Below are 21,158 nucleotides of genomic sequence, written 5' to 3' on the forward strand. Positions count from 1 at the left end.
ACTACCACACTTGGCTATAAATAATTTTTGTTGTTGTTTTGTTTTTTTAAGGCAGGGTTTCTCTGTGTAACCCTGGCTGTCCTGGAACTCACTCTGTAGACCAAACTGGCCTTGAACTGAGAGACCCACCTGCCTCTGCTTCCAAAATCCTAGATTAAAGGCATGAGCCACCACTGTTTGGCTAAATAATTAACTTTAAAAAGTATTTATTTTTGCTTAAGTCAGCAGTTCAGGATGGCCTGAACCTTCTGCCTCAGCCTCTTGGGTGTGGTGATTCCAAGTCTACACTCAGCCACTAATCTTTTTGGCTTTATTTATTTACAGTCTGGAACTTTCAAAGTAGCTCAAGCACTTCTAGCTGGGTTCTCAAGCACTTGGAAAGTGAAGGAAGGAAATTCAGGTTTGCAAGATCATCCTCCGCTATTTAGTGATACATAAAAGCCAGTCTCAAAAAACCAAACATGGAGCCGGGCGTGCTGGCTCACACCTTTAGTCCGGAGGCAGAGGCAGGTGGATTGCTGTGAGTTCGAGGCCAGCCTGGTCAACAAAGCAAGTCCAGAACAGCCAAGGGTACACAGAGAAACCCTGACTCGAAAACAAACAAAACAAACCAAAAAACACCAAACATGGGTCGGGAGCTGGTGCACACACCTTTAATGCCAGCACTCGGGAAGAAGAGGTGGGAGGATCTCTGTGAGTTCGAGGCCAGCCTGGCCTACAGAACAAGTTCCAGGACAGCCAGGGCTACAGAGAGAAACTCTGTCTCAAAAAACCCAAGCCAACCAACCAAGCAACCAAGCTTGCCATGCCCAGGATTCTTTTGGCGGAAGGAGAGAACCAAACTTCCACGAGTTTTCCTTTGGCGTCCACACACGCGTTATGGCATGCACGGCACAAAAGACTTTGAGGATCTGGAATAGTTTTACTATAGGGAATGGCTGGATGAGCGCACCAGAGTTGAATGGAGCTGCCCAGTTCTTCCAGTCGGGTGTTTCATGTTCGCTACCTAGTAGGAAGCTGGGTAGAGCCACTTCTTTCCAGCGGGCTAAGGACAGCTGGGGATCTCACAGCGGAAGATCTCCTGAGAATTGGGAGGTGAGGTCTACAGGTTAAATGAGTGAGGGAGCCTTGCTGGGAGGTTGTGGGTAGACAACTATACCGGTAGCACTGAGATAGCCGTGTAGCGACGCCGTGGCTCTGTCTCATAGGATCCGGAGCTTGCAGAGGGAAGCCGACCTTTAAATAACCAGGGTGAAGGGTGGGGGAGTGGCGGGTAGAAGGAACTAGTTGAAAGGGAGTGTCCCACCGGAAAGCCTGCACTGACGCAGGCGCACTCCGGAATGGGAGGGTGCAGGGGAGTGGCTTTACCTCACAGTTGAGCTGGGTACCTAGAGCAAATATTTGACATTCCAGGCTTATCGTGGGGGCGGGGCTTAGGAGGTTGGCGGGGTGGGCTGTCGGGAGAGTGGCTGCAGGGTGCGCACAGCAGCCACTTTACATTATTATGTCGGGTCACTGTGTTCCTTTGCTACTCTGGTTTCTCTGGCTCCGTACTAGTACCCTTCTTTGGGCATGAATTAGGGATGCACCCGGATTCTGGGCTGCCTTTTATCCAAGGTTGATATGTAGGGCCCCGCTTTTCCAAACATACAAGGTGTTTCTTCGGCTTTGGCATCCTGTATCTCTAAATCCCACGCCAGTCTGTATCACTCTCCTCACACCAGTTACTAATTACAGTAGAGTAGAGGGAAAACTATAAGGAGCGCGCAGGGAGACCTGGAAACAAGAGTAGGGGAGCCTCACCAAACTGCGTGTGGCGAATGGGACTAGTCTGAACTGGGTTGGGATGCAGACTTTGCAGCCTGCTAGCTCAACGCTAGCCGGTACCTGCCAGAGAGCTTTCGATCTCCAGACAACACGCATATCGTCCAAGAAAGACCAAAACAGGCAGGTAAACTCTAAGTACGGTTGGAAGGCTGAGTCTCCAGGCCCCTAACCATATGGCTCAGCCTCATTTAAGATGCAGCTCTCTAGGGTTTATGAGAGATTCTGCTACCCTGGCATCAAGGCCTGAGCCCTGGCGTCCACAGTGACTGCGCTTTGCACGGCCGGCACTTCGCCAACGCAGTCCAAGGCCGACTCTAACACCTGTACGGGCACGTCCTTTCTTGTGATCTTTAGTGACCGCCCACAGCTCTAAGAACCCTTGATCTTTGCCGCCCTCCCTTTCCCCAACGGATCTCTCCCACCTGCTTCCAGTGGATATACCTGGTAGCGCTCACTGTTGGCTTTTGACCCTTTGTGACTTCCATTAAAACCCCAAGCCGGATGTCGCGACCCCTACAGCCCCTAGATTGCCTCCTGGTGACCTTCACGGATCTCAAGCGACCTTCTCGGAATGGAAAAGGCCTCTGATCCTGCACATTCTTTTGTGGAGGACTCATAGTGCCTGCTGGAGAGGAAGTAGGAGAAAGAATGGGTTCGTTCCAGGAGTCTCGCAGGACCGCACCAAGAGGTGGGACTCCAGCCGCCGAGCTCACGGCTCGGCTGAAGTGAGTTCCTGCCTCCTGGGCAGGGTTCTGGCCCTCCCGCGAGGTTCCCGGGGCCGCCCGGATCACGTGGCCCTCGGGGCCCGCAGGTAACTCGTCCGAGTAGGCTGGGACCAGCAGCCGCGCCGCCCAGCCCCAAAGGGCACCGCGGGCGGGTCTCTGCAGCTCCCACTGCACTAGCCCCGCCGCAGGTGCCGCCCCCAACACACCGGATCCCGCCCAAGATCGTCTGTCTGCCGTCGGTCGGTACGTGCGTGCGCCTCGTCGGTCCGCGTGTGTGTGGCCGAGCGCCCCCTTCCTCTGCGGCCATGACTCCACCGCCGCCGCCGCCGCCCCCACCCCCTGGCCCAGATCCCACGGTAGACTCCGCCACAGACCCCTGCCCCGGACCCCAGTCGCTCGTCGTTTTGTTCGGGGCCACGGCGGGTGCACTGGGGCCGGACCTAGGCTCGGACGAGACCGACTTAATTCTTCTAGTTTGGCAAGTGGTGGAGCCGCGCAGCCGACAGGTAGGGTGGAAAGAGGTGGCGGGGGCCCGCAGGACACTTCAAGGCCGGCGAGGCACAGCGGCTCATCGAGTTACCCTTGGTGCTCTTAGGTGGGGACGCTGCACAAGTCGCTAGTTCGGGCTGAGGCGGCTGCACTGAGTCCACAGTGCCGCGAGGCGAGCGGACTCAGCGCAGACAGCCTAGCGCGGGCGGAGTCCTTGGACAAGGTGCTGCAGCAGGTGAGCGTGGGTGCCCGCGTGGGTGGTGGTGGAACTGCGGGGCTGCAGGGACGCTTCCACGCGGTGGGAGCAGAGAGGGGCAGGAGGCGAGGCCTGGAGCACCGCGACCCACTGGCACGTTCTGTAAGGGTTGAAAGTTTTGAGCTACTACGGCGTGAGCCTGTCCTAGACCATTTGCAGGGGAGCCTCACTTTCCAACTCCTGCTGAGGGATCAACCCCTCGTCTCCCTCCTCTCGGGTAGCCGAGGCCCAGACGCCTCAGAAATAATGTGGAGGGGCTCAGGTTTGGCTATAGAGAGCTCTTGGTCTCTCTAGCCCGCCCTCCTGGGAGCGTCTGGAGTGAGGGCGTAGGGCGGTGTCTGCCTCAGGGGCAGACGCCGCTAGGTGAGGGCGGCTGGTTTGGGCCTGTCTCAGTCTACTGGCCAGGCGTGGGTGCTGTCCCTACAATACCTAGGGGCTACCTGCGTGCTGAGCCCAAAGGCCTAAGGAACGTGCCTTCCCCACAACCCTGGCCAAGAGGAGCTCAGTCTCATTGCTATTTTCCGTGTTTGCACCGCTGCACTCACCCCATGACTGAGTTGTGATGAGTGGAAGTCTTTCAGAAGCATAGATTCTTTCCTCTTCCAACTCTGTGGTTCTTAATGAGGAAACATAAAGATGCTGAATCTGAGCATGTTGCACAGGGGCTCCAGGCCTAACCTTCTGTTCACCTGGGAGAGTGCTGTAGAAAATCTGGGTGCTTTGCTCTGCCGGCCTTAGGTTGCAAAGTGTCACAGACTTGGCAGGGAAAGGGCAGGAGCATGCTGGGCAGCCTTCAGAGGGCCACCCCCTCTATGAGCAAACAGTTCAGTGCCAGTTGGTCGATAGGGTGTGGGTCAAAGCTCAGGCTGCTGCCAGTGTCCAAGTATGAAGCTCTGTCCTTGGTGTTCCTCTGTTCTGGGGTTGGTCAGACCAAGGGGCGGGGCTGCCATTGACCATGAGCCTTCTGGCCCTCAGGCAGGTGTGAACCTCCCCCTCCTGTCTGAGGGTGGTGCCTGGTCCAGGACAGGTTTAACCTGCTTTGCCCCTCCCCGCCCCACCTGCTTGCCTCACTCCACCAGGTGTTTGCTCTGGCCCCACTCCAGACTCCTGGAGTGTGTTTGATGGGGGCTTGGGTTATGTGTGACTGTTCTCATTTAGCCTGGAGGAGGTGACAGTGGACTAGGGCAGAGGTGGGGATTAGGGGCCTGGGATATAGGGCAAGGCTTCTACTTCCCAGGCAGGGTAGTGCTGAACATCCTGCTGAACCAGCTTTGCAGCCTGAGTCCCTCCCTCCTCCTCCTACCCCCAGTTTCAGCCTGCCTAAGCTGTGAATCTATGTCTGAGTCTCCACTCCCTGTCCCCAGTTCTCACAGCTGGTGAGCGGGGATGTGGCTCTGCTGGGCGGGGGCCCCTATGTGCTCTGCACTGATGGGCAGCAGCTGTTGCGACAGGTTCTGCACCCCGAGGCCTCCAGGAAGGTACGCCATTGAGGGCACATGGGTGGTTGGGTTCCCAAGGCCCCTGTTGTTATGGGGCTGGGCAAGACACCTTCGTTTACTTATTCACCCTCGCTCCCACGTGCTCCCAGAACCTGGTGCTCCCGGATACCTTCTTCTCCTTCTACGACCTCCGCAGAGAGTTCCATATGCAGCACCCAAGCGCTTGCTCTGCTAGAGACCTCACAGTGGGCACCATGGCACAGGGTATCTGACCCAGCAGGGTGAAGGTGGAGGGGTGGCTTCATCTGTCCAAGTGTGTGTACACTGCTGTATGGGTTATATTAATGTAGGCAAGTCTCTGTCTTGGGCCTCATCCTTTAGGGCACTGTATCTGCATCTGTGCTGGGATACATCTGGAATGTGGGCATGTCTGTGTTTGGTCTGAGGACTTGTGGGTGCATGTGTGAACTGGGCCACAACTAGTGTCTGCCAGGATTCTGTGCGTGTCTGGGGTGTGTGTGTGTGTGTGTGTGTGGTATATGGACCTAGATTCTAGTTGTCACTTCTCTGCCTGTAGCCTTGGGACTAGAAACAGATCCTACAGAAGATGACTTCGGGGTCTGGGAAGTGAAGACTATGGTAGCTGTTATCCTACACCTACTTGAAGGGCCCAATGGTAAGCTTCTTGGACTGCTTGTCACCTACTGCCAGGGTTGGGTGAAGTGTCCGTTACTTCCTGAGTCCTCTTGCAGACTTGTGACCTTCTCAAAGAGAACACAAGGTGGAAACTCCTCTGTCACCTCAATTCCCTCACCTGTCCTATTTTTGCAGAGCTTGGTGGGGAGACTTCCTCCACCAGACCCTGCTGACCCCCCCCATGCCATCTCCTCTCAGGTCAGTTGTTTTCGAAGCCAGAGGCGATAAAGCAGAAATATGAGACGGGCCCTTGGTGAGTGTGGGAGCTGGGGTGGGGGTGACAATATTTGGACAGCGCTGATCCTGTGCCCTGCCCCCACAGCAGCAAGGCTGATGTGGTGGACAATGAGACTGTAGTACGGGCCCGTGGGTTGCCCTGGCAGTCTTCAGACCAGGATGTGGCTCGATTCTTCAAAGGGCTCAACATTGCCAGGTGGGTGTGGCAGGATGGGAGGGGTTAAGAGGGCAAGCCTACCCAGGAGGCACTAACAACACTGGCTCCACAGGGGTGGCGTAGCACTCTGTCTCAATGCCCAGGGCCGCAGAAATGGCGAGGCCCTCATCCGGTTCGTGGACAGCGAGCAGCGGGACCTAGCGCTGCAGAGACACAAGCACCACATGGGTGTCCGCTATATTGAGGTAGGGCTTTGGGCTTGAAGTGGAGCAGGGCAAAGCTAAGTAAGGACTGAGAGACCTACAGGCTGTTCTCTATCCCCACAGGTATATAAAGCCACAGGGGAGGAGTTTGTAAAGATCGCAGGGGGTGAGTGTGCCCACAGAGGGCCTAAGTTCTCTCTTGTCTTGACCACCTATTTCCTACCACTCACTGCCTCTTGGGTCCCCTGCGGGTGCATGCTACAAGGATAAAATCAGCAAGGGACTCCTGTCCTCCCAACCTAGGCACATCACTAGAGGTGGCTCGTTTCTTATCACGGGAAGATCAAGTGATCCTGAGGCTCCGGGGACTGCCCTTTTCAGCCGGGCCAGCGGATGTTCTAGGCTTCTTGGGGCCAGAATGCCCAGTGACTGGGGGCGCTGATGGGTTGCTCTTTGTGCGCCACCCTGATGGCAGGCCAACTGGGGATGCCTTTGCTCTCTTTGCCTGTGAGGAACTGGCGCAGGCTGCTCTGCGCAGGCACAAAGGCATGCTGGGTAAGCGGTACATTGAACTCTTCAGGAGCACTGCAGCAGAGGTGCAGCAGGTGAGCACTCAACGCTCCTCATGCCCCAATGTGGGGCTTCTTCAAGAAGTGCCTTGGGTCCCCTCCGTGATAAACCTGTTGCCTTTTTACTAGGTCCTTAACCGCTACGCAACCAGTCCACTCCTTCCCACACTGACTGCCCCGCTGCTGCCCATTCCCTTCCCACTGGCAGGAGGGACTGGGAGAGACTGTGTCCGCCTTCGAGGTCTGCCCTACACTGCCACCATTGAAGACATTCTGAGTTTTCTAGGAGAGGCAGCAGCTGACATTAGGCCTCATGGTGTGCATATGGTGCTCAACCAGCAGGTGAGACTGCCACCAGGAAGGGCATCCACACAGGGTAGGAAAGGGTAAGGCACTTTTATATGTGACAAACTGCTTACAAGGTGGTATGCGCAGGGCCGGCCATCTGGTGATGCCTTCATCCAGATGATGTCAGTGGAGCGTGCTCTGGCTGCTGCCCAGCGCTGCCACAAGAAGTTGATGAAAGAACGCTATGTGGAAGTAGTCCCTTGCTCCACAGAGGAGATGAGCCGCGTGCTGATGGGGGGGTCTCTGAGCCGCAGTGGCATGTCCCCTCCACCCTGCAAACTGCCCTGTGAGTGGTTCGTGGGCTAGAGGAGGGGGCATGTGGGAACTAAGCCACCACTTTCTATTCTAGCTGCCCTATTCAGGGAAATTGTAGGCTCTCTATCAATGTGCTCTCCTCTTGTCTCTAGGCCTCTCACCGCCTACCTACGCCACCTTCCAGGCCACCCCAGCCCTTATTCCCACAGAGACGACAGCACTCTATCACTCTAACGCACTGCTTCCAGCTGCCAGGGTATCTGCTGCCCCCGCTCCTCTGGCCTACTACCCAGGGCCAGCCACTCAACTCTACATGAACTACACGGCCTACTACCCCAGGTATCGTGGACAGACTCAGACCTGCTGTCACCGTTTGGGGGAAGGATCCTAATACATTTCTACCCCAGATAATCCAAGATCTGTTAAAATTCAGAATTCCTCTTGATATGGCAAGGGAGTTATGGGTGTGGGAGATACCACTGTAGCAGCAGAGCACAGAAAGTAGAAAGGATCAAACGTAAAGCACAGGTATGGAAGGATGGTGGTACTGGTCTAGGATGCAGAGAGAAAGTATGATTAAACTTCTGTCTCTCCCGCCCTAGCCCCCCAGTCTCTCCCACTACTGTAGGCTATCTTACAACACCTCCTGCTGCCTTGGCCTCTACTCCCACCTCAATGTTGTCACAGCCAGGAGCCCTGGTCCGCATGCAGGGGGTCCCATACACGGCTGGTATGAAGGATCTGCTCAGTGTTTTTCAAGCCTACCAGGTGAGGAGGTTGTGTTGTTGGCAGGGCCGGAGGGAGGGCCTAGCTGAACCTGGAGTTCCATCCCTTAAGTCTGTGTCACTTCTGCAGCTGGCTCCTGATGATTACACCACTCTGATGCCTGTCAGTGACACACCTCGAACCGTGTTACAAACCCCCAAGGAGTGGGTGTGTTTGTAGGAGAAGAAACCAGGAAGTAGACTGAGCTGATGTCTCCAGCTAACGTGCCTTTCCTGAGTCCAGAGCACCCTCAATCCAGCAGCTCCTTTCTGGCTTGTCAAAGCTCTCAAAGGCACCTGGAAAAGACAAAGCTCGGCACTACTCTCCTTCTTACCACGTACCGTTGTTTCTCTGCCTGCTTACCCCAAAGATGATGGCTACCTTATAGGCAGGGCTGGGATGTGATGGGACTGCTCTGTTCATGATGGTGTGACACCCAGAAAGACTTCAACCTGTCCTTGGCCCTCAAGTACTGGATTTGAAGGGTGCACAGCAGGCCTGTGTTTCCTTTGTAAAATGTCAAGGCCTGGTACCTTTAATATTTATAACTTATAGGAGAATCAAGAGTCTACTTGAGTCTGAATAGAGACCCCAATTCTTTACTGTCTCTATCCTTGCAGGAGGCAGGAAGAGGGTGAGTCAGCACCCACCCTCAGGATACCTGGACCTCAGAAACAAAGTGCCAGGGGTAGTCTCACAATAAGTATGCTAACCCCGCTCCAACCAGAGAAACCCGCCAGCTGGATATGATGGTTCATGGCTGTAACCCCAGCACTCAAGAGGCAGAGGCAGAAGGACTGCCTCAAGTTCAAATCCAATCTATTCTGCATATTTAGCCCCCTACCACAAACAACGCCCCCCCCCCCCCCCAGCTATTCTAGATTGTGCTGCTGCAGTATCCCCAGAGAGCACCAGAGGGCAGAAAGCACATGCAAAACTCAGGTTAAAGGGGACTGTGTCAACTTTTTCTTGCAACACCTTGGGAGACCAGTTGTCCAGAAGCCAGTAAATGCCATGGCATGTCCTTTGCACCGATTAAAGGGTGCAGAACTCAAGTCTCAGAAGGAAGTTTGAGTTCTACCTTCTCTGTAAAGTGAACTAACATTTTTGATCAAATAGACTTTTCAAAAGCCACAGAGCCCTTAGCATTTGAGGGCTCCACACTAGCCCCAGGTGGACAAAAACTCAAACTTCAAGGAGACTGTGATCTGTTCACTGTTTATTATTTCAGCACTGTAATCGAGGAAGAGCCTGAACTGCTGGCTCGTCTTCCCTTTGTATGTAAGGAGTACTGAACTCCTATAAAAGATTTTAAAATACAAAATGTACAAGAAAACACAATCCCTAGTGCTGTAAACGTAACTGAGAACCAATTTCTTCACCCAAACATCCGTTCTATAAAACACAGGGTTTCAACTTGAGCCCATCTGAGCATTAAAGGTGACTGTGTGTTTTGCATATTAGAAACTGGGCTTCTTAGCAAGGCCCAGCATAGGTCTGATGATACTAGCTGGCCCTGGGTGGTGATGGGTTGTACCTAGGGCAACAGCACCACATGTGAACCCAAACATCTCTTTTTAATATTTTCAGCCATGTTTCTCTGCATCTCTAGTAAAAGAAGGCTGCTCCTTCATTCCTCAACCCAAGGTCTAGTATAAGTAAGAAAGAGTGTATGCTAGCAAATGCCCAGTTGCTCAGTGCTGCTACTAGAAATCAATTTGCATAGTCCAATGGATGTGTGCTTTACCACCACTATTTTGCACAAAAATTTAAGTCTTTATCTACAAAGCCAAAAAATATGACTCTTACATGAAAGCTTATACAAAGCTAATACAAAACCCTTACATAGAATACAAAGCTCTATTTTAAAATCTAACCTGTTTTAAATAGGAAAGCATTTCTAATGCTACAGGCATCAAGGCATTTAAAAGGCATCAAAATTTGGTGCATAGCAACCCTGGATCGTAGAGGCTTTTATTCTTGAAGGCAGCAAAGCAGCACCCCAAGGGGTCTTGCAGTGACCCCATGTGAGGCAACTGCCCCAGGGGAAAGAGGGTGGAAGCAAATTTGGCCAAGTCTCTGCAAGTTCACCTGAGAGGCCAATGAGGAAGCTGTGGGCTACCAACCATGGGCCCTAAAGCAAATCTCACTACCAATGCTCACTGATATAAAACTCATTCTGAGAGAAATTTGGAAAGTATCCAGTTCCAAGAGTGGCCAAAACAATTTACTGCTAGACTGTTTTCTAACTAGTTTTAGGGGAGAAATGTAAAGCATCGTGTTAAAAATAAACACATACTTCTCTCATCCTGAATTAGCAACTCCTACCCTGCCTACTAGAGGTGGGCAACATGCCAGCCCTGCTCAGGCCTGATGTAGCTTTACACAAGGGTCACAATCCCCTAGAGTAACAGCACTTGTAGGCACTCAATTTGCTTCTTCAATGAATAAAAGTACATTATTTGAAAACATACTGTAAAATCCAGGGACTTTAAAAGGGAAGAGTGAAGGCAGGGTTTGGGAACAGTACCCAACCAGGGCACCTCCTTTGGTAGACAGCAGGCTGGAGTTTCTGCTGGGCCCTGCCTTGGACACAAGCCTCCCCAGCAGCAGCACCAGGTGTCTTTGGTGTAGAGGGACAGGTCTGTGACACCACCTCATTTCCGGATGTGTCTCAAAGCCTTCTGAAGGAAAGGCTGGTTTTTAGGTCATGTAGTCAGGACACCATGGTGAGAATCACTGCAGGCTGTAAACATGACAGGAGATAAGCCTTCCCTGCCAGTGTGAATCCTAAAGCCTTCTCGTCTGAACGGCTGCATTTTCTCTGTCTCCCATTACACACTTCATTCATACTTAGCTCCTGACACTGCTAGCCTGGCCTCAAGAGTTAAAACCGCAAAGCCTGAACTATCAGTAGACTGGCTTCAAAGACTATAGACTACTGGCAGAAGCTCCCATTGAAAAGTTAGGTAGGTAGAAAATAACTACCTAAGCTAAAACCCTACCTTTGAAATTCACCTTACAAATGATCATTTTACCCAAGGCCCTGAGGGAGGAAAAATAGCTTGAACATGGAGCTAGTGGAGAGACTGCCCGATGGTGATCTACAGTTACAAAGGCTATGCTCTGGAATGTATTCATATCCAACACTTCAATGATGGAATGGTCTGTTTGATTCACCTAACACTTTACTTTTTATAAAGAGTATGAGCTACATTTGGCTTTATTTCCTATGACTATGAAAGGCTTCAGGATGCATGCTAAGTTTTTGAGGTGTAAGAGTGGGCTTAGGATATTTTTTTTGTCTGCCTCTGGAAGGTTTTATCAAAAGTTCTATTTTTAAAAATATCAAAACTAAAGGGCTCTTCAAATGACCAGAAAGCAGTACAAATTACTAATCCCAGCTATGCAACCAGATCACCTGCAAGAACAGCACCTCTGAAATAGAGTTTGCTGCATTCACACTCAAAGCACCCATCATATAAAAGTATCCTATTTAAATATTTAAAAAAGCGAAGCTCATTTTCCCACAGCTATGCTGTTCCTGTTCTTTTACAAAATCTGCCCAAGCCTTGAGGTGGAGGAATGCTGCTTTTCGCAGTGAGTCCAACTCCTACAACAGGTTCTGAAGTCTGGTTGGAAACCCAATGTCCAGGAGAGGCAGGCCGAGCAGTTGATAAGTGGACACAAAGCTTCAGTGAGCACTGTTAGGGCCCATCAGATCTTCCTAAACCTGGGGACTCTGGACCTAGGAGAGGAGCGTCTCTGCTCACCTCTGGGCCTTGGGAAACAGAAATCTGGGACATGTCTCTCCCAATTATCTCGTTCACTGAAAAAGAAAGAGGAGAGTGATTAGTAACCTCAAAGGAATAGCATATGAGTTTTCTTTTCCTCTCTTAAGACATTTTCCTTCTGATGGCTTTAAGTAATGGTAAAGGCAGCAGCACTTGATGCTTGTTCCAGAGCTGATTGGCACTAAAGGCAGAAGCGTTATTCCTCAAGTGGCTGCAGGTCCCCCATCTCCCACTTCATTTCAGTTTGGACTTTAAAAGAAATGGCTAGCCGGGCCTGGTGGCACATGTCTGTAGTCCCAGCACTCGGGAGGCAGAGGCAGGTGGATGGATCTCTGTGAGTTTGAGGCCAGCCTGGTCTACAAAGTGAGTCCAGGACAGCCAAGGCTACACAGAGAAACCCTGTCTCGTGGGGGAAGGGGGGAAGAAAGAAAGAAAGAAAGAAAGAAAGAAAGAAAGAAAGAAAGAAGGCTGAGAACAGGCAACCGTTTGTTAAAATTTATTTTATTTTATTTTGGTTTTTCGAGACAGAGTTTCTCTGTGTAACAGGCCTAAGCTGTCCTGGAACTTGCTCTATAGACCAGGCTGGCCTTGAACTCACAGAGATCCACCTACCTCTGCCTCCCAAGTGCTGGGATTAAAAGCATGCGCCACCATGCCTGGCTCTGTGCACCAGGGACTCTCATGCCTGGTACCCTTGGAGATCCTAAGAGAACAGAGGATCCCCCAAGAACTGCAGTTACAGATGGCTGTGAACCACCATGTGGTCGTGGTGGGAATCAAACCCAGGTCCTCAGCAAGAGCAACATTTGTTGGTTGTTTTTGTGAAACAGGGTTTCTCTGTAGCCCTGGCTGTCCTGGAACTTGCTCTGTAGATTAAGCTGGCCTCTGCTTCCCAGGTGCACCACCATTGCCAGGCTTTGCAGCTAGTGCTAAGTCATCTCCCTAGCTCACACAGGAAACATTCTTGTCCCTACTCCAAAGGCTCATGCTCCAAGCAGAGCTGAAAGCACTTAAAAAAAAAAAAAAAGAAAAAGAAAGAAAGAAAGAGAAAAGAAAAAAGAATGTTCGGGGTAAATTTAGTTCTAGGTGATGCAAAAGCTTGCCCTTTTCTGACCTCTGAGGGCACTAGGCATGCATGTGTGTTACATAGGCATACATGCACGCAAAACCCATACACATAACATTTTCTAAAATCTTATTCTAACTTCTCCCTACTTTGAATTCCTTTGGGAAAGTTTTCCCTTTTGGTTTCCCACAGTGCCACCTAAGAATACAAAGCAAAAGAAAATAAATGCTTTAGCTAGAGCAAACCACCAAGCGTTAGGGGGTACTTTGTTGTCCTAATACATGTACCCTTTATTATGTGGGGGCATTTGTATATATGTAGTCCTTTCTAATTGCAGGCTCTTGCTTTCTCTAATGTGCCCAAGTCCTCAAAAAATACAATGGTCTGTGAGGCAAATGCCATGAATTTCCATCTGAAAGAAAAAAATAAAGCAAGCTGGGTGTGGTGGCTCAATCCCCAGCACTCAGGAAGCAACCTTGGATGTATCTTGGGAGCTCTAGGCGAGGCTGGGCTATAGAGTGATACTCCAGTCCTCCCCTAAAAACAAACAAGAAGCCAGGCATGGTGGTGCACACCTTTAATCCCAGCACTCTGGGAGGCAGAGGCAGGCAGATCTCTGAGTTCCAGGCCAGCGTGGTCTACAAAACGAGTCTAGGACAGCCAATTCTACACAGGGAAACCCTGTCTTATAAAATAAAACAAGACAAAAAGAAGGGAACCAAAAAGGAGAAGAGAAAAAAGCAAAACACAACACAGCTCTTCTCCTATCCATGTATTCCTTTTCCTTTGTTATGGAGGTTGAGGGTTGGGGTCTTTGTATTTTATGAGACAGGGTTTTACTGATGTGGCCTACATTGGTCTAAACTGGGGATCCTCCTGTCCCAGCCTCTGGACTGCTGGGATTATAGGTATGTATTACCATACCTAGCCTTTTTTTTTTTCCCAACTAGAGATTCTGAAGAGATGACTGAAGAGACGACATGGCAGCAGTTAGGAGCACTTGCTGCTCTTACAGAGGACTCAGGTTTGGTTTCCAGTTCTCAGGGGGCACGTCATAACCACCTGTACTTCAGTTCCAAGGGACCCAACGCCCTCTTGTGGCTTCCCTAGCCATGCACACACAATGTATATACATACATGCAGGCAAAACACTCAAACACATAAAACAAATCATTTAAAAATTTTTAAAGATTGCATTCCTGTATCTATATGCAGAGATGGAATTAAAAAATAAATCCATGTAATTTTTCTATTTCTGAGGCTGGAGAGATGGCTCAGTGGTTGATTCCCAGCACCCACATGGGCAGCTCACATCTGTCTGTAACTCCAGTTCTAGGGATCTGGTACCTCTTAGCAATGCACATTAAAAATAACAATAATTTTAAAAATTCTGACTTGGGAGGCAGAAGCAAGCTGATCTAGATCGGGTGATTTCTGGGGCTTCTTAGCTACTTGCCTAGCTTGAAAGGCCTGTTTCAAAATAATAAGGCAGAGCGCATTCTGATAGCCACACATCTGTGTATTCATTCACTTATTTACATCATAGTTCACAAAGTGTACAAGATGCTTTACATGTTTCTGCCAATATCAGATAAAAGCAAAAGATGTTTTTATCCCGTGTGTGTGTGTGTGTGTGTGTGTGTGTGTGTGTGTGTGTGTTTTGTTTTTGTGATAGGGTCTCTGTGCATCTCTAGCTGTCCTAGAACTCTCTATGTAGGTGAAGCTGGCCTTGAACCCAGAGAACCTTCCTTTGCCTCTTGAATGCTGAAATTAAAGGTGTGTGCTACCATGCCCAGCTCCTCCTTATTTACTTACTGAGGTAGGGTCTCATTATGTATACCAGGTTGGCCTTGAATTCAAATATCTACCAGCCTCTGCCTCAAAAGTGTGTGACACCAGGCCTGGCCATTTTCTTCATTTTAAAGAATAAAGCACACTGCTGAGCATGGTGGCACATGCCTTTAATCCCAGCACTCGGGAGGCAGAGACAGGTAGATCAATGTGAGTTAGAGGTCAGCCTGGTCTACAAACTGAGTCCAGGACAGCCAAGGCTGTTACACAGAGAAACTTTGTCTCAGAAAAAAACAAAACAAACAAATAAACTAAAAGCCCAAAATAAAGAGTCAACAGTTGTCAATACCAGTGCCAATGGAGTATGTAGGTCATAGCATTTGGCCCACTTTTAGTAGCCAAAATACTTAACTCCCAACACCTGAATTTGTCTGTGCTAGCACAACAGAAGTAGAGTAAAAAGCACCAGCAATATCTGCAGTTACCAAAACAAAACAGTAACAACAACAAAATGTTCTTTAGGAAATGTTCAAATTAGTGCACTGAAATGTCCTACAAGAGCAGAATAAGCTGTTATGTACTGGCTGGCTTCTCCTTTAGAGCTATTTCCCATGCTTAAAAATTCAAAGTTGTACTCGGTGGTGGCACATGCCTTTAATCCCAGCACTCGGGAGGTAGAGTCAAGCAGATCACAGTGAGTTCGAGGCCAGCCTGGTCCACAAAGCTAGTCCAGGACAGCCAGGGTTAAACAAAGAAACCCTGTCTTGGGGGAAAAAAAAACCCTCAAAGTTGTATTTCATGAGCACTGGTATGATAAAACAAACAAACAAACAGAGGAACAAGGTGACCAGGGAATATTTTTGAAATACTGATAAATATATAAAAACTCAGGAGGCTTTTTGTTTAGTTTAGTTTTGTTTTTTCAGACAGGTCTCTATGTAGTCCTGGACCTAGCATGTAGACCAAGCTAACCTCAAACTTATATTGATCTTCCTGCCTTTACCTCCTTTTAAGATGATTCCCCGTTTCTGGCCAGGAGGGTGTTGTAGGATATTTGATTACATTGTGAACCCCAAGGCTGTGTATTAGGAAAACCTGTTTCTAGTTGAAGTGTGGCTCAGTCCTAGCACAGACATTTAATCCAAGAGCTATATAAATTCAACCATTGTCAAGAGTCAGAGCAAGCAGCCAGCTGACAGGGAACAAACAGGAAGGAAGGACGCTGAGTTGAGGGAACTTAAGACAATGTGGAGAAGCAGGAGGGGCTTTTTTTCCCCCTCCGGGTGGTCTGCTGAGTAGGAAGGTCAGCTGGGTGCTTTCTCTGCCTCTCTGAGCTAGTGTGCTTTCACCCCAGCATGTGGGTCCTGAGTCTTTATTGGTAAAATCTAATGTTTTAGATTTAAAAACAATAGGCTGGGTGTGGTGGTGCATGCCATTAATCCCAGCACCAGGGAGGCAGAGGAGGTGGATCCCTGTGAGTTCAAGGCCAGCCTGGTCTACAAAGCCAGGGCTGTCCAGGACAGCCAGGGAGTTACACAGAGAAACCCTGTCTCAAAAAACCTAAAGAAAAAAAACAAAACAAACAAACAAAAAAGCAACAGGATGGTGTTGTTAAGGACTGACTCAAAGGGCCTTTCTTTCATCTTTGTAATGGCTTTTGGACCCTATTTGGACTCTATTTAGAAGGCTAGGTGTGGTGATACACATCTTTAATCCTTACAAAGGAAGAGACAGGTGGATTTTTTTGAGTTCTAGGCTTGCCTGGTCTACAGAGTGAGTTCCAGTACAACCAGAGTTACATACTAGAGACATTCTATATCGAGGGGGAAAAAGACTTCGTTTAGTCTACAGGTAGTCCTGCATGTCGATTTTAAATGGCAAGTAGATCTCTATGAGGTCAGCCTGGTCTACACGAGGAGTTCCAGGATAGCTAGGGTTATGTATAGAGACCCTGTTTCAAAAAACCCAAAAGAACAAAACAAAACCCACCTCTATATTTACTTCTTGAAGCTACAATGCAGAGTCACCAGAGCTTATCTTTTCTTCTTTCTTCCTAAATGCATAATTATACATTTCTCTGGGTAATCAATTCTATGGAGATTATTTTTTTTTCACAAAATGGAGGCTACAAACCAGGCATGGTGGTGCACGCCTTTAATCCCAGCATTTAGAAGGCAGAGACAGGCGGATCGCTGAGAGTTCGAAGCCAGCCTGGTTTACAAAGCAAGTCCAGGACAGCCAAGGCAATACAGAAGGACCCTATCCCAACCCCCAAACAAACAAACAAACAAACACAACAAAAAAAGAATACCGTCTAGGGCTAGAGAGATGGCTCAGAGGTTAAGAACACTGGCTGCGCTCCCAGAGATCCTGAGTTCAATTCCCAGCATCTACATGGTGGCTAACCATCTCTAATACAATACGATGCTCTCTTCTGGTATGCATGAGGACAGTGTACTCATGTACTTAAAATAAATAAGCCTTTAAAAAAATGAATACCATCTAAATTACATGAATGAAATACTGAATTTACTTAATTTATAGCAAGAGCATCTGCCAAATATGACAGTATACATCTATGATCCCAGCACATTATAGGAGTGGGAGGACCAAGAACTCAATGAAAGAAAGCTTGGGCTACCATGAGACCCTGTTTCAAAAAATTTTTGTTAACTCATTAAAGTCTGATCAATGTGTTTTCGTAAGCTAAAGACAGAAATTAAATTCTAAAATATTTAGCAGGTATCTGGATTTTTCTGCTATCTCAATACTTTTTTGGTGGTTGAGATATGATCTCTTCGCCAGGCGTGGTGGCGCACGCCTTTAATCCCTGCACTCGGGAGGCAGAGGTGGGCGGATCGCTGTGAGTTCGAGGCCAGCCTGGTCTACAAAGTGAGTCCAGGACAGCCAAGGCTAACACAGAGGGACCCTGTCTCAAAAAACAAAAAAACAAAACAAAACAAACAAACAAAAGAGATATGATCTCTTTACATAACCCTGATGGCCTTAGAACTCACTATGTAGACCAGGCTGGCCTCTAAATCACAGATATCTGCATCCTCTGCTTCTCAAGTGCTGGGATTAAAGGCGTGCACCACCACACATAGCACAGTACATTCTTCACTAGCAATTGAAGCTGGTTTCGTTTTGATTTTTTTTTTTTTTTTGAGACAGAGTTTCTCTGTATAGCCTTGGCTGTCCTGAACTCCCTTGTACACTAGGCTGGTCTCGAACTCACAGTGATCTGCCTGCCTCTGCCTCCTGAGTGCCGGGATTAAAGGCGTGCACCACCACTGCTTGGCTTGATTTTTTTTTTTTAAATAGTTTTTCGAGACAAGGTTTCTCTGTGTATCCTTGGCACTCTCTTGGTAGACCAGGCTGGCCTCGAATTCACGATCCAACTGCCTCTGCCTTCAGTGCTGGGGTTAAAGGCACGTGCCACCATACCCAGCAACTGAAGTTTACTTAGCTAGTCATTTGGCAATTCAGTTTTAGAGAGTGTTTTTCATGTTCCCTCGTAGCCAGTGAAATCTCTCTAATGTAATGCGGACAAAAAGGCAGAGCATACATCACTCATCACCTGCTTGGTTTTCCTTTTTCTCTCTTTCCTCCAATCCTTGCAGTAGACTAAGATTTAGTCATCAAGTGGTGATTGCTTTGATAAAACTTGGGAAAAAGAGAAACAAACCAAAAGGAATCTTAATCTCTGAACTACCAGGAGATACAAGAGAAACCTCTATTCTAATTGATTCATTATAATTTGGGCAACTCATTATGCTAGTTTAACACATATTAACAGACATAAAAGCCAAGTGTTATTCCCATGCCTTTATTCCTGTTACTCAGAAGAAAAAAAAAGGAAGAAGTAAAGGTAGGTGGATCTCTAAATTCAAGGCCAGCTTGGTCTCCATTTAAGTCCCAAACCAGGCAGAATTACATGGTGAGGACATGGCTTAAAATACACTAAGCTCAACATCATAAGAGCAACAAAGAATATGTAGATTTTATTTATTTTTACATTTTTTAAAAAAAGATTTATTTATTATCATGTAAACAGCACTCTGCCTGCATGTACACCTGCATGCCAGAAGAGGGCATCATATTACCTTATACATGGCTGTGAGCCACCATGTGGTTACTGGGAATCGAACTCAGGACTCTGGAAGAGCAGCCGGTGCTCTTAACCTCTGAGCCATCTCTACAGCCCCTATTTTTACTTTTTTTTTTTTTTTTTTTTTTTTAAAGACAAGATCTACGTAGCCCTGGTTCTCCTGGAACTTACTATGTCCACCAGGCTGACTTTTTTTTTAAAGACATGGTTTTACCATGTTGCTTAGTTCTAACTCCTGAGCACAGATGATCCTCCTGCCTCCTCCCTCTACTTAGAACTGTAGAGTAGGTCTACTCCAGAACAAGTTGGTCACTTCTTTTCTTACTTAACTAGATACAAGTTATTGTTTATACTTGAGCAACACCCCAGTCCTAATATTTAAACTTTACCCATAACTCAATACAGTTTCCAACCATAGAATTATACTGAAAATATACACAACACTCAGAAGATAACTTTCATTTTTCAAACTAGGTCAAACTGTACGTAAAGAAAAGCTGCTACATTATTTTCCACAACCAATTAAGGAAGATGTTAAGATTTCATTTTGGCCCAGCATGTGGTGCACGCCTTTAATCCCAGCACTCAGGGAGGCAGAGGCAGGCAGATCTCTGTGAGTTTGAGGCCAGCCTGGTCTACAAAGTGAGTCCGAGACAGCCAAGGCCTGACCTGGTAGTAAATACCTACAATCCTAGTTCTCAGGAGGCAGAGGCCAGCTCTGACCACACACCAAGCCAAAGCTACATAGTATGACCCAATCTGCCCCCGCACCAAAAAAAGAGACGCCATTCTCGTCTCAGGAGGCAAAGGCAGAAGACTGAGGCTGAAAGTCAGAGCCAGGGGTGGTAGTGCACGCCTTTAATTCCAGCACTCAGGAGGCAGAGGCAGGCAGATCCCTGAGTTCCAGGCCAGCCTGGACTAGAGAGCAAGTTCCATGGCAGCCAAAGCTACACAGAGAATCCCTGTCTTGTAAAACAAACAAAGCAAAACATCAGTTTGGGCTATAAAGGAAGAGGCAGGTGGATTTCTGTGAGTTCGAAACCAGCCTGGTCTACAATGAGTTTCCAAGTTAAGCCAAGGCTACACAGAGAAACATTGTCTTGAAAAACCAAAACAAACATTCTATAAGATGTAGACAACACTAAGTAGGTACTTGAAAGTGCTGCCCTATACTTTTTCCTTTCAGTGAACGCTAAAATTTGAAAAACAAATACTTTTCTTTCTTTTTTTTCTTTTTGGTTTTTTGAGACAAGGTTTCTCTGTGTAGTCTTGACTGTCCTGGACTCACTTTGTAGACTAGGCTGGCCTCAAACTCACAGCGATCCGCCTGCCTCTGCCTCCCGAGTGCTGGGATTAAAGGCATGCGCCACCACAGCCCGGCTATAAATACTTTTCTATAGTGAGAATTTTGGTTTCTTAAAGACAAAAACAAAAAAGCAAAAACGTCCACAGAAATAAATTGGGTGTGGTAGCGCACACCTGTAATCCCAGCACTCAGGAGACAGAGGCAGATGGATCAGTGTTATCTTCCAGGCCAGCCTGGTCTAAAAAGTCTAGGACAGCCAAGGCTACACAGAGAAACCCTGTCTCAAGAAAAAAGAAAAAAAAAAACTCATAGAAATATTATCAGAACATTTTTTTTTATATTATCATAACATGTTTTTTTTTCTTTTTTAATTTGAAGTGCTGACATTATTTGCCTCGTGCTCTAAGAGAGACATAATTTTGCCAGCTGCAGATACTTTCTGCAAGTATGTGATGTTTGGAATTCTGAGAACAGAGGTATATTAATATTAGACCCAGATGAGTGTTGCTGATTGCTAATTGGATGCTATTTGATTGCTGTTGGTCGTGGTTTGTTAAGTCTAGTCATGCACAGAAAACAAAAACAAAAACAAAAACAAAAACAAAAAACCAAACAGGAGGAAACTAGGTATCTTGCCAGTGAAGACCAAATTTGCCCCAAGGAACTCAACGCTCCTAATCATAAGTAGTCTCTTATGTAGTGTTAGAAGGTCGAAGGTGAAGAGTGAACAAGAAAGGGACCCACAAAGTAGTATAAATACAATTACACTTTTAAATTTGGGTTAAGACATGAGACTCAGAAGCCTCCCCACATCCTGCTATGGAGCATGCCCAGAGCCTCTGTATCCTAGGTAAGGACTCTATAACTGAGCCACATTCCTAGACCCATAGAAAATTCAGCTTATCTTTAACTAATCTATTTTACTAATAGCCAAAAATATAGTACTCTTTGGGTTAAACTTGAGCTCTAAAGTTACCAATCATATGATTCATTGCACTACATATACTGCAGACACTGTGCAAGCCCTCCTCCTATCAGTTTGCTTTCCGTTACTCAGTATCATCGCCCTCCTAGATCTTTCCTCTCTGTGCTTAATATGGATAAGTCTGTGTCTCAAACAACAA

The 21,158-nt window shown here is 47.9% G+C and overlaps 2 protein-coding genes and 1 long non-coding RNA gene across 4 annotated transcripts in view; 1 reads left to right on the top strand and 2 right to left on the bottom strand.

Annotated features, from left to right (window-relative positions):
- Positions 1 to 639: 639 nt before the first annotated feature.
- LOC311582532 lies at positions 640 to 2,375 on the bottom strand. The gene is made up of 2 exons (XR_014774130.1): positions 2,269 to 2,375; positions 640 to 1,081 (listed from the first exon to the last, which is right to left on the bottom strand). It is a non-coding gene; the product is annotated as an uncharacterized lncRNA (long non-coding RNA).
- A 339-nt stretch (positions 2,376 to 2,714) lies between these two features.
- ESRP2 (epithelial splicing regulatory protein 2) lies at positions 2,715 to 9,307 on the top strand. Of its 2 annotated transcripts, none has more exons than XM_084755674.1 (15): positions 2,715 to 3,058; positions 3,148 to 3,276; positions 4,662 to 4,775; positions 4,886 to 5,000; positions 5,314 to 5,412; positions 5,631 to 5,685; positions 5,755 to 5,865; positions 5,939 to 6,071; positions 6,153 to 6,195; positions 6,333 to 6,634; positions 6,728 to 6,940; positions 7,034 to 7,232; positions 7,354 to 7,540; positions 7,804 to 7,969; positions 8,057 to 9,307. In XM_084755674.1, exons 1-15 carry the CDS (start codon positions 2,858 to 2,860, stop codon positions 8,144 to 8,146), a joined length of 2,157 nt encoding a protein of 718 aa, XP_084611800.1. In that variant the 5' UTR covers positions 2,715 to 2,857; the 3' UTR covers positions 8,147 to 9,307. The 2 variants fall into 2 exon arrangements, with proteins under 2 accessions (XP_084611800.1, XP_084611801.1); XM_084755675.1 differs by having other exon boundaries at positions 5,758 to 5,865.
- The window catches only part of NFATC3 (nuclear factor of activated T cells 3), a 71,798-nt gene continuing 59,808 nt past the window's right edge, over positions 9,169 to 21,158 (bottom strand). The window contains 1 exon segment of the mRNA XM_084755673.1: positions 9,169 to 11,795. Within this exon segment, the coding sequence (XP_084611799.1) occupies positions 11,674 to 11,795 (122 nt within the window). The 3' untranslated portion in view covers positions 9,169 to 11,673.

This window comes from Acomys minous (assembly GCF_964271855.1).
Source record: "Acomys minous genome assembly, chromosome: 14".
In the NCBI taxonomy this organism is placed as follows: Eukaryota; Metazoa; Chordata; class Mammalia; order Rodentia; family Muridae; genus Acomys; species Acomys minous.

What these genes read in the sequence shown, in the direction of transcription:
- ESRP2 (XM_084755674.1), top strand. Translation starts at nt 2,858, where the DNA reads ATGACTCCACCGCCGCCGCCGCCGCCCCCACCCCCTGGCCCAGATCCC. An exon ending in AAAGGGCTCAACATTGCCAG is followed by an intron (nt 5,866 to 5,938) that starts GTGGGTGTGGCA and finishes CTGGCTCCACAG; the next exon opens with GGGTGGCGTAGCACTCTGTC. An exon ending in CTGCAGCAGAGGTGCAGCAG is followed by an intron (nt 6,635 to 6,727) that starts GTGAGCACTCAA and finishes CCTTTTTACTAG; the next exon opens with GTCCTTAACCGCTACGCAAC.